Raw genomic sequence first — 14759 nt, 5'->3', positions numbered from 1 at the left:
GCGGGGCCAGCCCCGCGGACAGGCGCGCGGGCGGGGCAGCGGCGGGCCCTGTTCTGCCGCTGTGATTTCCCGGCAGGCAGGGCACCGCCCCTTTGCATTGCCATTGGGACCCACCTCTGGGGATTCTCTTGCCGCTTTTGGTTGATTTCTGTCCAGTTGTTGCTGCGGAAAAGAGAGTTCTGCAGGGGTCGCTTTATTTTTGCGATCTTTCGATATTTTTGTGGTTAACTGTTAATCGTGTTTTATGGTTTGTGAGAGTGCTGGAAACATACGATTTCCAGAAGACTGACGAGCACTTCCGGGATCCTGGAGGACTACAGTGCCATAGAGATGCGCGTCGGAGGACTGAGGGGACCCCCGGAAGACTAAAGTGCCACAGAGACGCACGTCGGAGGATTGAGGGGGCACTTCCCGGGTCCTGGAGGACCGCGGGGCCATGGAGATGTACAGCCGGAAAACTGCCGGGCACTGACAGGGCCGCGGTAACGCGTGAGAGCCGATACTGGAGCGCCGACGGCCACTCTCGAGGCCGGGCGGGCGGCACCGATCGCGCTCCAGGTGGCGCAGGGCTCGCCGGAGTCGCGGCCGTCCTGGTTCGCCCTCCGGCCGCCGCTTTCTCGGGAGCTCGCCGGACCGGGCTCCGCGAAGCCGCGGATGCACACGAGCCGCGGAACCAGCGCACGGCGCCGCCGCGGGCGGGGACCAAGGCGGACCGAGGGCGTGGCCAGGGCGGGCGGGAGGCGGGGCCACAGCGCACGCGCCTCTTCTGGGGGCACCTCCACGTGACCCCCACATCCCCCACTCACCTGCTGCTCCGCCGACCCATGGCATCCGTGCCCCGGCGGCGTCCCCAATGACACCATCGCCCCCCAGACACACACACACGCAGGTCCCCTTTTTTTATCCCCCCCCAAAAAAGGAACACAACGGCCAGACCCAGGGCGGGCCCCTTCCCCTCAGGGGGCACTGCCACCGGCTGCGAGCTGGGCCGGGGCTTCTCTCGAGCAGCACGAGACACCTACAAGGAGGCACCTGGAAGACAAAAATCCCCAGTCGGAGTTCAGCGTGCCAAAAAGGTAGCGCAGAAGAGAAGAGTAGAGGAATTCCCTCAGACTGAGGGATGGGGCAGGAGCTGAGCTACAGGAGGATTCTAGGGAAACGCCTCAGCTCCAAATGCAGCACAGCCCTCTAAAGCCAGCGCCAGCTCAACTCTTAAAGTCAGTATTAAGGCTAACCGATGCCATTTTGAACGTGTTCTTAGCATAAGGGCGAACCCTCTGGCCAGCACTGGGAAATGCCTGGCCCCTTCCTCCCAGCGCGGCCGCAGGGAGATCCATCACCCTGCGTGCGGGGCGGCAGGGCCGGGCTGGGCCATAACCAGAATCGATGCTGACGGACTCGCCGCCACAGCCACGGCCCTTGCGCTGCTGCCGTCACCGCTGCCACTCACCTCACTCGCTGGGTCGATGCAGCCGAGGAGGACGGGTCAAAGCATGAGGAGCAAAAGGAGCAATAAAGAACAACGCCCAGTGATTCGCTTCATGTTGAAAAGGTGTGCCTACGTTTACATACACTCATTAAAAATATTTATACTCTAAAAGTATTTGACTTTCCTCTGGCACTAATTTAACTTGCACAGCTGTGAACTGATACCATTAAATTACCCATCTCCAAAATACACAGTTACAATATGACTGCAGGGTTTTTTGGGTGTTACACAAAGAGGAGGGCATCTGGCCAGCGGCACTGCCCAAGAGAGATGCTACTGGGCTGCCAGGGAAAGGCACCACTGAAAGCCAAAGAGAAATAAAGTATCTCAGTGCACTCTGTCATAATATCGGGGAAAACCCGGTAACATTCAGTCACCTCTCTTTTTAAACCTTTAGAACTGACACCTAAGCGTTTCACTATGTTCACTACTTTCCGTTCACTACTTTCCTGGCGACTTCATCCTCAAAAACACCTTATTTTACTGTCCCAGGGCTGGGACAAAAACATCAAACATCCAGTGACTGCTCCCACACCAAAGGTGCCAGGAGGCAAAGCTGTGGCTTGTCCTTGCTGTCACTCGACAGTGCTTTCATAACCCTAAAAACCTTGGGGCTCCCCACTTTCCTGGGGAATTCAACCTCAAAAAAAAAAAAAATTCTTTTCCACGCAGGGAATAATTTTTCCCTTCCATCCGCTCTCAGGCAACTCCCCAGGCTGCCGGAAAAAACACGCCACTGAAAGCCAGGCAGAAATGCAGAACTTCAGAGCTCCCCGTTAAAATAGCAGGGGAAAATAGCCCTTTACATTCAGTCGCCCCTCATTTTAAACAAGTACAACAAATACCTAACTGCTTCAGTACGCCTCATAAAATGTATGCCACAGCCATTTGGCAGTGGCAGTTTAAACAATGCAAGTCAGTTTGTAAATTATACAATTTTAGCTTTTTTTTTTTTTTAAGTTTCATTTAGCATAGAAAAATCAGTGAGATAAGAGATCCCTCCCAAATGGTTTTACTCTTGAGGGTTGGGGGGAAAATCAAATCCCCAGTGCCACAATCCATCAGGATACTAAAAAGCAGCTGGCCGTGCTGAAAGCGTGGAGGAACACGGTTTTATGAGATCTTGACTGTAACAACCGAGAACCCAAAGGCCAGCAAAGAAGTGCAGAGAGAGCGCAAAGTCTCATTGCTCATGACTTCTACTGCCCAGTGCTTCATCTCTGAGGACCCGCTCTGCCGGGAACTTCTTAAAAGGCAACTGCTTTGAGCAAGAAACATTTCCATTTCAGAAAATCAGCTTCTGACCGATGTCAAAAAACCTTTTTTTTTTTTTTTAAATAAAGAGGAATTTTCATTACAGCTTTATGACTTTATGGAACAAGGTCTAACTTCTGTTGCAGTTTGGATTGCTGAAATTTCTGAGCAGGAGACCGGAAACCGTCACTAGTTGAATTCATAGTGTACGTTATTAATATATTAACAGATCTAAACAGCTTAATAAATCCATTTTATGGTGCTTTGTGTCATGACAGACAGTGTTGCAACTATGATTCTTTCAAGCCAGCTGCATATTTGGTTGCCAGGAGGAAACGTGAGTTTTGGCAAAAGAGCAACGACCAGTTAACATACTCGCACCCAAAAAAGCTCCCCCAGTCTGGGTTCCAATAAAAATATTCAGCTACAGCACTGTGTCTGAAAACAATTTTGGACTACAGGTTTCAAAAGAAATAGTCTATTATTAATAACTGGATAATCCACACCACAGAACTATAAATTCCAAGATTTCCACAGGCATCCATTTACCAGGTTATCGTTGTTCATGTAGTCAAGATTACCTTCTTGACACCAGGGGGCAGGAAAGATCCTTGAAAAAGAAGACAGCTTTTTTTGGAACTTAATTCTGCAACAAGGGACAGATTCTCACAGAACACACAGAGCTCCAAAGGCAGCTAAACAAGATGCTAATTAATTAGGTGCTGACATACGGAATAGAAGGGGAAAAAATATCATTGAAAAGTTCTCAGTTTTTCATACGGAAAATTCAGCTCATCCCTACATTCTTATGTTCATAAACTGTTTTCTGCAGTAAACTATACCGAAATCTGATGCGATAAACAAGTGAGCAAAATAAAACAATGACTGTTCAGAGAAATTCCTTACTTTCATGCTGTTTCTATTCGGAAGAGAGTCTCCATCTTCACACACAAAGGACTCCAATGAACAAAACCCAGCACTTCATCTACAAAGACCAGAACTTTGGGGTCACTTTAATTTCATCTGCTTATACCAGCAATAAACTATTTAAGCTGAAAGTTCACTTACAAAACAGAAGAACTTAAAGAAGAATCAAGGTGTTTGATGACATTATATAGGACATAAGGATTTACAGCTTCTCAGACATGCTCTTGATTTCAACATAGAATCATAGAATCTTCATGGTTGGAAAGGACCTTTGAGATCATTGAGTCCAACCATACACACACAAAAAAAAACCCTACAATCTCTGCCACAAGAGCATGCCCTGAAGTGCCAAATCTAGACGTTTCTTAAATACCTCTAGGGATGGTGACTCAACCACCTCCCTGGGCAGGCTGGTCCAGTGCCTGACCACTCTTTCAGTAAAGTAATTCTTCCTAATATCTAATGTAAACCTCCCCTGCCACAACTTCAGGCCATTTCCTCTGGTCCTGTCATTTTTCACCTGAGAGAAGAGGCCAACCCCCACCTCTCTCCAACCTCCTTTCAGGTAGTTGTAGAGGGCCATGAGGTCTCCCCTCAGCCCCCTCTTCTCCAAGCTAAACATGCCCAGCTCCCTCAGCCTCTCCTCATATGACCTGGTCTCCAGACCCCTCACCAGCCTGGTAGCTCTCCTCTGGACACGCTCCAGCACTTCAATGTCCCTCTTGTACAGAGGGGCCCAGAACTGAACACAGTACTCGAGGTGAGGCCTCACCAGTGCCGAGTACAGAGGCACGGTCACTTCCCTACTCCTGCTGGCCACGCTATTCCTGATACAAGCCAGAATGCTGTTGGCCTTCTTGGCCACCTGGGCACACTGCTGGCTCATGTTAAGCTGGCCGTCCACCAGCACCCCCAGGTCCTTTTCTGCTGGGCAGATTTCCAGCCACTCTTCCCCAAGCCTGTAGTGCTGCTTGGGGTTGTTGTGACCAAAATGCAGGACCCGGCACTTGGCCTTATTAAACCTCATACAGTTGGCCTTGGCCCATCGATCCAGCCTGTCCAGGTCCCTCTGTAGAGCCTTCCTACCCTCCAGCAGATCAACACTCCCACCTAGTTTGGTGTCTTCTGCAAACTTACTGAGGGTGCACTCAATCCCCTCATCTAGATCATTGATAAAGATATTAAACAAAACTGGCCCCAAAACTGGGCCCTGAGGGACACCACTGGTGACTGGACACCAAGAAGATTACACCCCATTAATCACAACTCTCTGGGCACGGCCATCCAGCCAGTTTTTAACCCAGTGAAGAGTACACTTGTCTATGCCATGATTCGCCAGCTTCTCCAGGAGAATGCTGTGGGGGGCAGTGTCAAAGGCCTTACCAAAGTCCAGATAGACAATGTCCACAGCCTTCCCGCGTCCAGAAGGCGGGTCACATGGTCATAGAAAGAGATCAGGTTGGTTAAGCACGACCTCCCTTTCCTAAACCCATGCTGGCTGGACCCATCCCTTGAGTTTTATTTCCCAAAAAGCAGAAAATACGACTTAGTTGACAGAAACACAGTTTATATGCATTAGACTCAGAGCCATTTAAAAAACAATATAAGGAAAAACTTAACTTTATATCTTTATCTATAAAACAAAGAATTAAAAGGTTGCTGTGACATTTAGAACATGATGCCAGACGTAATTATAAAACAGCAATAAATGCTAAAAAAACCATTAACATTGCAAATACTAAGAACAGTCCCTGTCCTGGGCAGTCAGCTGTGCACAGTGTTCTTCCTCCAAGGAGTCCACCACCTTTCAAAAAAAAAAATACAACCAAACAAAAAATAAGTTCAAAGGCATCGGGAAACAAAGCTGCCATTTTAAACATTTCCAACTTACTGGGAAGTAATTTACAGAAAGTAATTACAAAGGGAAAAAAATAGTCAGTGCTGATATGCTTTCTACAATCACACAATAGAGCACAAATGGGGAAAAAGCACTTCTCTTTACATGTACTCAGTTTTTAAAATCATGTCTACATTACCGTCCTTTACAGTGCAAGCTACATGTCTGCTGAATTAACTGAAGGCATAACAGGTGAGATGGAAGTTAAAATACTGCCACCAGCAGTTATACAACTAACCACAGATGCCAGTAGCCTACTTCAAACCCTGACCAACTTCGTGTATTACTTCCTCCTGTATATTACCAGCCAAACACATATTCCATTATTTAAGATGCAATACTTTCACCTTTCCTAGGAGTTTCTCCATTCAAAAACACCTAGAAGGCAGCGGGAAAGAGGAAGAGAGAAAACAGAATCAGTGATCACACAGTTAATTCTTTTTAAAATACACAGTCTTTGTTTCTTTCCCAGAGTGTTACTGTATTTTGACAAAATATCTTTGAAAGATTTTCAAAACCTCTGGAAACATGTCAAGTCATTAATTTCTTCACTAGATTACTACTATCATCATTATTATCGTTATCATCATTATTACTATTGTTATTATTATTTTTGAGACTGAAGAGAGTGAGTTTGTACTTGAAACACATCTTTAAAGAAATGACAGGATGAAAAGGTCAAGGCTAAGCTCACATTGAAGTTAATGTGCGTACAGCCTCATACAACTAAGAGGAGACAGCACAAAGAAACACACGCTGCTGTTCCCCTTAAATTACCTGGTAGTCACTAGCGAAGGCTTTATATGGTGGTGCAAGAGGTCTCATTGTGGGAAACCTCGTCGTATAATTTGCAGGCTGTACTGGTGTGCTGGAGACGCATTTTGTAGGTGGAATTAAAACTGAAGACATGGAGGATGTAGAGCTTCTTTCAAAGTTTGTCATCACAGTCTTAAAAAGAGGGATGATATAATGTAAACAGATACTCAAAAGCAGTATTTCAACCCTTATTATCTAGAACTATTACCTAGGATCGTTTGATAACATATCTTCACATCTCAAAGTCAGCAAAGACCACGGGTAAATTGCCTGTCAGTACAGAGCACCACCAAGCATTTCCCCCACCGCAAGCATTGGTATGTTGGATTATGCCATTGCAAAGCGGTGAAAGCTTGAAATCTCTTCCCTGTACGTACTAAGTGGCAGCCGGGTTTGAAAAAGTAGAGAAAATAAAACACTTGTCAGACTTGCAACAAACCTCAAGAGGTACTTTTTTTCAGGCCAGCTGAACATACGTAGCATAACAACCTCTTTCTAAATACTTTTCAAAATATTTGACCCGATCCCTACAGGAGCGTCTCCAATCCCTTACCAACTTGCAGCTTTTGGCTCAGATTCAGTTTGCCAAGGAGTTTCACGCCGTCCCCTTACCAAATGCTAGAAGAGGAGTCAGAAGGCTGTGTTTCTGTAAGCTTGTGTTTAGAAGGGAATGCACGTCAAATGGAAGAGGCAGCAAGTGGCTTGATGGGAACCACAAGTTCCCCAAGAACCCAGAAGAAAACAAGGTGGGGAATGACAACCAGCCTGGGGAGACCCAATTTGCCACGTTTAAACTCAGTGGAGCAGAGCCTTCAACCAGCCTCAAGGCAACAGAAATTCAGCAGCACATCTGGCAGGAGGTGGCTATCCAAAACACAGGATAGGAGTAGTGTCCAGTGGGGGCGGCAGCTCACTCTGCTCAACGCAAGGGGAGCTGACCCGTGGAACTAACTGCTCCTTTTAAATCAGAAGCCCGAGCACTCGCGTCAAAGCCATCCTATCTTGCTGCCAATTGCAAGGACGAGCTTTAGAGACTAACGCCAAACCCTCACACGCATTAGCCTCCAGAATTCTCCCTTGCCTCCAAAAATAGAGGTTAAGGATTATGGGCTTATTCATTGATATTTGAAAGCGGACACTACGCACAAGAGACAGAAAATTCAAAGCAACAAAGGCCAGAGACCTGACAATTACATGTCTTGCATTGTTGCTTCTCGAGTTTCAGCTTTTGGACAATTCAGTCATTGATACAAACTGGACACCAAAACAGCAAGTAAGGTAAGAAGAGACTAGAAGCCCTACCAGAAGCCCGCACATGTACCGTAACCAACGCAAAGTGTTGCAGGAATTCATGGGCAGAGCATTGTCAACGTCTAAAAACTAAGAGCCCATGATCAAATTAGCTTGAAATACAGCCAGCCCTACTCCAACCGCTATTTAAAAGAAAGGAACATGGTTTGGGAGGGGCAGGGTAGCTTCCAAGCAGCACAGAGGTTTCCAATCACGACCCTTCTCCGCAGGAAATTTTGCCAAACGCTTAAGAAAATCCTCGTGTAAGGTAGAAGAGACTCCGCCCGTAGAAGTTAACTTCCTAGGCTTTGCAGTTCAAAATGGAAAAACTAGAAGACGTCGGGACAAATAAAGAGGAAGCCCAAAGCCAGAGTGCCTTCCACTTAAATAAAAACAACAGTTAACTTACTTTATCTATACACGGCTTGACACCAATCATGATAGATTCACCAGAAATTCTTCCATCTTTGCTTAAGGCTTTCCGGGCTTGAAGCTTAGACTGATAGCGAATATGCATCCAGTTTCCTGTGTTGGACATCTAGGCGAGATTAAGGGACAGTTGTGACACTCAGCCTTTTAAAGAACGAGCCAGAACCTTTCCAGAAATTAATCTCAAGCTAAGACATACCACATGCTTTAATATGTTTCCATACTGAGCAAATTGTAGAAGAATATAGGAAGCTGATGCTTGAGGAAATCTGAAATGTGGAAAAACATATGCAAAAAATTACAGTGAGTAGTTTATGGAGTCTGCTGCTACAATAGAACCCTATGAAGGGTTTTCAGAAATCCAAAAGAGGTCACGGGCGTTCGTGCCATTTTAGAAGCAGTGACTTGAGGAATATTCTCAGCTAGGCTCTTTTACTTCACCACACCTCAATGGTTAGAAGGCTGCCTTTCTAACTTGAGAAAATAACAGGCAGCTTAAGTTCAGGTGCTTCACTAACACAGGGGCAGTTACTGGCTTTAACCACAGCTGTATTTCTGGCAGAACCTAGGAATGCCAGACAACAGCACGCCCAAGTACCTCTTTCCACACGTTGCCAAGATTTCACCCCTGATTCTTCTAATACTTTGGAAATCCACTTACCCAAATACAGTTACCCACGTGCCATCAAGCTGATCCTCTGAAGTCAGGGAATCACCCTGAGTATAAAAAGGATCTAGCTGAGCAGGAGAAAGCGTCGTCTTCCTAGGCTGCCCAACACTTGCAGGACTGAACGCACTTGAAGCTGTTAAATTGAAATGGCATTTTTAACAAATTACTTTTGCCAGACAGACAAGCTTAGGAGCCTACATGGAAAGAATCAAGTCAGTATCAAGCACTTCGTTTGCTTATGGAAGAGCTGGGGGGAGATTCAGCTGCAGACACAGACAACCGGTAAATCAATCCAACCCTCCCATCTGCAAGCATGCTAGGAAATCTTATGACTCGCGCCCCAACTTTCCCCTTCAGCCCCGGACACCGGCAGCTGAACACAGAACCCAAACAGGAACAAGGCAGCACAATTAAGCTTAGCAAGAAGCCACAGGTTCATACAGAAGATAGGAAACTTTATGAAGATGGAAGACGACCCATCCGTCTCAGTGGCTTCACTCAAGTGCAACCACCTCTGTGCTCAGTTCAACACCACATTTTGAATAAGGAGTAAGTAAAGTCGATTGCAATTCAGTCACTCTCAGAGTGGAAAAGTATTTCACATCCACATACCTTTTGAAAAGCTAGTGAAGAAAGATGCAACTCCTTCATAAATTAGCAAGGAGCTGATGCAGCAATGATTTTTGTCTATTGAGGAAAGCAGTAAGAAAGCCGATTATCTATTTTGACAGGACACCTACCTGTTCCAGGAGTTGATGGCATACTCCCAACCAAGGGGCTCTGTGTTATAGAAAAGCTGGCCTGCATTAAAACACAGAAAGTGTAACAGAAATCGTTCTTACAAGCACACTTCTCAGATCAGCAGAGATCATTTCCAGGGAACTCAAGCACCAGGCAAGAATATTTGGACCCTTCTGGCAATCAGCAGCCCAATACATTTACAAGAAGGTGAAAAGCTGCAACAAGGCTGCATTTGTCATGGACAAAGCATAGCAGAGGCAGGATTTGCATTTGTCATTCTCTACCGTACCAAAACGCAAAACCAATAGGAGACAGCTCCACCACCGCAGCTCGCAGTTGGGCCACACAGGAACAGGCACACCAAGCAACCAGACCAGGCAACAGCACGAGCTGAAGTACCCACCAGGCGTTCTGCCACAGCAGTTGATACAACTGAGTTAAAAGAACTCCCTGAAGCGGTAAACTACCTCACATCTTCTACTACGAGCAGGCTGGTATCTAAGCCACTTACTGGTATTCTTGAGCCTAGAGGTGTTGATCCAAGCCCAGGACTAGACAATTCGTCATATAGGCTTCTAACTGGTGGAGCACCACTTTTATCTTTATGTGTAGGGACTACTGGTTGTGGGGGAGATCCTCCTGCAATCAAAAGGAATAAATGAAGAGCCTGAGAAGTCTTGGAATTTTACTCTGCTGCTACTTGTTCTCAAAAGTTCAATGGGAAATTTGGCCAGGAAAGACTGTTGATTCTTTCACTGGGGGTTTGCAAAACCATCTGGCCTACCGAACTCTTCAGGTTGGAATGTTCTATGTAAGAATATCGCACAGGTGTCAGAACCTGCTTCCTTACGCAAGTATCAAGAATTAAACTGACTGAAAGACCTTGGCATACCTCTGAACATTCTGTGTGGTTACCCCAAGGGGAAGAAAAAAACCAAACAAACAAGCAGAAGAAACAAAAAACCCCCAAAGACCTCCAAGAACTCTTACAGTGTATTCTACAAAGCACTCTCCTCCCAGCAAGGTTTCCAGTTCCAGTGACATACTTAACCACCCCTTTTGGGAGGCCTGCGTTAGTATCTTACTGGTTCCCTCTTTTCTGGAGTTCATACCCTGAGGCTGTAATAAACCCTTTTAAAAAACTATCAATCAGGTGAAATTCACACGATTATTGTCAATTTCATAAGTATTTCCCTCAGCGGCTTGTATTGGGGGCGCAGGGGGGTGGCAGGGCGGACAAGATCAAAAAGCAGGAGACCAGCAGACCACCAGTCCTAGAATATCTCAAGTTGGAAGGGACCCATAGGGATCATCGAGTCCAATTCTGCTTGAAATGGAAAGACAAGAATATCGACAATTATCCTGCATGTTCTTTAATCCTCAGTTTCTCCTCCAAAATGACTAGCACGCTAACACCATCAGATATTTCGATAATGCCAACTGATCTGATACAAAAGCCAAGACCACCCATGACGTGAAGTTAATCCGTGAAGCTGTCGACTACTCACTCATACTGCTCAGAGAAGAACATAGACATATAGTACCACCACCGCAGAAGCATAGGAAAGGACTATTTCTAGCCAGACGAAGTCAGTGGTTTGAAAGAGCTGAGCATTCACAGCTATGAAAAGTCACTACTCCAGCCCAATTACAGCAGACATATATCCTGGAAATACAACTTGGATACTAAGTAATAAGTGCTTTGTAGTCTTTCTCCATCCAGTTGTTACGACTCTGGCAATCTGTACGTGACTTCTTAGAATTCATTGCAAAGAAACCAGCAGCTTGCACGAGCAGCTTGTAGGTTGCCAGCAGACATCTCTGTTTTAAACAGAGAGAAAACATTGATGGCTGCATGTGCAATTGACTTGTCACGAGCTGTATGAATTGATTTTATATTAGGAGAGGTTCCTATCATCTTCCCTGTCCAACAGCCTTTCCTGGTACCAAACCCGCCATGTTTCAAACTCATTTCAAATACATTTCAAACTCAAATGTATTAAACTCAAGTTTACTTGGAAGAACTTAGCCAAACTCTATTGGGTACACTTTAGCTCCCCATTTGTTCAATGAGTTGAGCTCATTTATAGCAAGTTACAAAACTACGAGAACTCAAGCCGAATTCAAGTCTTTGCAACAGTCATGTAGAGCAGCAGTAAGACAGACCAGATTTTGACTCTCAGGACAAGTTTCAGCACATAACCAACTCTGACCTGCAAGTAGTGCCCAAAATTCCCACACGCAGACTGTGTGGCCACGCAAATCGGGTATCGGCCGTCCCGCCCCATCGGGTAAACCGCCCGTCAGGAACTCGGGCAGAAACCGAGCCGCGTCTGCTGCTTTTGGAGAGGCCGGGGTGCCGGAAGCCATCACCGCGTCTCCTGCGCTAATGCCAAAACCCTCTAATAAAAAAAGCGGCCAGCGGAGCGCGGGCAGCGCCGGGGGAAGAGCCGGGCGACCTCGGCCGGGCAACCGCCACCTCTGAGGCGCCTCGCGCCGCCCAACGGCTCCGCGCGAGGCCAGCGGCGGGCGGGAGCGGCGCGCGCGGGGCGCGGGGCAGAGGCGCAGGGGGCGCGAGGCCGGGAAGGGGCGGCGGCCCCGCGGCCGCGCTCAGCTGCGGGCGGCGGCTCCGCGGCGAAGACGGCCGAGCCGGGCCGGGCCGGGCCGGGCCGGCGGACGCCTGTGCTCGGCCCGGAGGCGTCTGCACGGCCAAGGGCTTTCCCCGAGAAGCAGCTGGGAGCGCGCTGGGAGACCGCGTTCGGGTGTCGGGCCGGGGGGAGCCGACGAGCGAGGGGCGACCGGCGCTCCAGAAGCCTCGGTCAGCACATGCGGGAAAATCACCTCAGAAACCGTGGTATCTGCCCGCGCAGAGGCTTCTTCTGGACGCCCATCGGTGAAGCCCAAAGTGCCCCGAGGCAGAAACCTAGCTTCTCCCCAGATGCGCTGGGGACTTTACTCAGGACGAGCCCCAGCTTTGTCCTGTGACCTGGGCACCCATCAGTGACCTCCACAGAGCAAAGCCTCTTGGTCAAGAGGTTTTGGCTGGCACGTGGCCCAGACGCCACAGAAGGTGCCTGACCTGGAAGAGGGTGTGAAACCAAACGACATGTCACATGTGTTTGTTCTGCTGCAGCTGCTGCCTTAGAAGACAGCAAAAAATGGAACTTCTGGACCAAAGTCGAGACCAGAGTGTATCCCAGACTAACCTGGGGCAACGGTAATGCTAAAACACACCCCCCGTTGAGAATAATGAGCATGCTAATTAGGTAACCTCCCTCAATGGTCTAAACATGAGCTGAGCTGCATCTGTACAGTCAGGAGCGGTGAGTGAATCATTATTGACCAACTAGCTGTGTTTCATCAGTAGAAAGATTGGGCAGTTGGAAACATGAGCTGTGCTGGCTGTTGATAAATGCGCGGCACCTGATTCTGCAGAACCGAAATAAAAACAAATATCTCAACTCCATGTGTGTATTGGCTCTCGCACAGTGGGTGAAGAACCCTCATTTAGGGACAACATTAGCATCCGAGGGACATTAGGCATGCTCCTGGACTAACCTTCCAATGTCATTTCACCAGAGAAGTACAGTTGAAAAACCTTGAAACCACACTGCAGTATGAAGCAAAGCATAGAGATAGGTACGACTGGATATTCACCTGGCAAACATACTACTGACCCACACTGAAATGCTGATGTGGATCCACACTAACACAGCCACAAAATCACAAAAGGAATAGTTGCATGTGGCTTCCCGAGTGACGGCAAACTAATTGCTCTCTTCCCAGACAAGAGAGACCTCTGTCTCAAAGACCCGGAGCTTCCACAACACATAATTACTTGAGACGCTCACCTCCAAAAGAAAACCTCAAGGGGAGGGAAGTTCAATTTTTATAACAAAAAATAAAAAAATCATCATTCAGGCAATACCTTTGTGCTAGTTTTGGCTGGGTGTCCTGGTTTGAGCAACACGGCATAATTTCTCTTATCATGCTTGGGAAAATTGCACTTTTTGAAGACTCTGGTGTCTGAATTCGTGAAAATACTTTAAGCCAGCTAGGCTACGTGGGATTCAATGTCTCGGTGTCTTTGAGCCTTGCCAGGTGCAGGGATGAGGAGCGGCGAGACCCGGGCACTTGACCTAGGCTGGCCAGCAGGATTATTTCATACCATGAACGTCACGTTCAATACAAATTGGAAAGTTTGCTGTGTAGTTCTCTCTCTCCCTTGATGGCGGCTTTACAGATAACTCCTTGCCCGGATGCTGGAGCCTTGAACCCTTCCCTTCCTCCCAAAGCCGCAGCACTCGCAGTGTCCCACCTTTGCTGTCCCTTGCTGGGAGTGCACAGCTTCCTACTGATAGAATTCACTGAGTATAATACTGATCCTGCAGTATTATTGGTAAGTATTCAGTCTTATCCTATTAAATCTATTTATATTTCAACCCTTGTGTTGTTTCCCCAATTCCCCTTCCCAGGTGGGAGAGGTCAACAGGTGATAGAATAATTGTCTACACAACAAGAATTTGTTATGGGTTTTCTCAAACTATAACACTGGGTTAGAGTTAATTTTCTTCAGAGTAGCTAGCATAGGGCTGTGTTTTGGATTTGTGCTGGAAACACTGCTGACAGTACAGGGATGTTTTATTTACTGCTGAGCAGTGTTGCACAGTCAAGGCCTCTTCTGCTGCTCACACAAGCCCAGCAGCGAGTAGGCTGGGGGTGCGCAAAAAGCTGGGAGGGGACACAGCTGGGACAGCTGACCCCAGCTGACTAAAGGGACATTCCGTGCCCTACGATATCATGCTCAGTACATAAAGCTGGGGGAAGGAGGAGAAAGGAGGGGGATGTTCAAAGTTATGGCGTTCGTCTTCATGCTACACGTGATGGAGCCCTGCTTTCCTGGGGATGGCTGAACACCTGCCTGCCGTTGGGAAGCAGTGAATTAATTCCTTGTTTTGCTTTGCTTCTGCACACACCTTTTGCTTTACTCATTAAACTCTCTTTATCTCAACTCACGAGTTTTCTCGCTTTTAGTCTTTCAGTTCTCTCCCCCATCCCACTGAGGGGAGGGTGAGCAAGCGGCTGCGTGGGGCTTGTTGCCAGCTGGGGCTAAACCACGACAAGCTTAGAGAAAATTTCTTAGAAGAGTCCTGAAATGAAAGCAGCTTTGGTCATTGACACATTGCATTTTTCTATTCATCTATTGCAAGCCAACTTTTCACAGCTTAGAATGCTACAGTAAAATG

The 14759-nt window shown here is 47.3% G+C and overlaps 1 protein-coding gene across 2 annotated transcripts; it reads right to left on the bottom strand.

The window, feature by feature from the left end:
• Positions 1–5222: 5222 nt before the first annotated feature.
• LOC141746111 (nucleoporin NUP35-like) lies at positions 5223–10608 on the bottom strand. 2 transcript variants are annotated; one of them, XM_074593908.1, is made up of 8 exons: positions 10025–10608; positions 9513–9573; positions 8764–8905; positions 8302–8371; positions 8083–8211; positions 6345–6515; positions 5915–5945; positions 5223–5474 (listed from the first exon to the last, which is right to left on the bottom strand). In XM_074593908.1, exons 2-8 carry the CDS (start codon positions 9532–9534, stop codon positions 5362–5364), a joined length of 678 nt encoding a protein of 225 aa, XP_074450009.1. In that variant the 5' UTR covers positions 9535–9573; positions 10025–10608; the 3' UTR covers positions 5223–5361. The 2 variants fall into 2 exon arrangements, with proteins under 2 accessions (XP_074450009.1, XP_074450010.1); XM_074593909.1 differs by lacking the exon at positions 5223–5474 and having other exon boundaries at positions 5771–5945; positions 10025–10097.
• Positions 10609–14759: the final 4151 nt, after the last annotated feature.

Source organism: Larus michahellis, chromosome 7 (genome assembly GCF_964199755.1).
Source record: "Larus michahellis chromosome 7, bLarMic1.1, whole genome shotgun sequence".
NCBI classification, from domain to species: Eukaryota; Metazoa; Chordata; class Aves; order Charadriiformes; family Laridae; genus Larus; species Larus michahellis.
This window is presented reverse-complemented; position numbering and strand designations above follow the sequence as displayed.

Excerpts from the sequence above, each read along its gene's own strand:
- LOC141746111 (XM_074593908.1), bottom strand. The coding sequence starts at position 9,534 with ATGCCATCAACTCCTGGAACAG. Across the intron at positions 8,212-8,301 it reads GAAACATATTAAAGCATGTG|ATGTCCAACACAGGAAACTG; the intron begins GTATGTCTTAGC and ends AATCTCGCCTAG. Across the intron at positions 5,475-5,914 it reads TGGAGAAACTCCTAGGAAAG|GTGGTGGACTCCTTGGAGGA; the intron begins GTGAAAGTATTG and ends TTTTTTTGAAAG.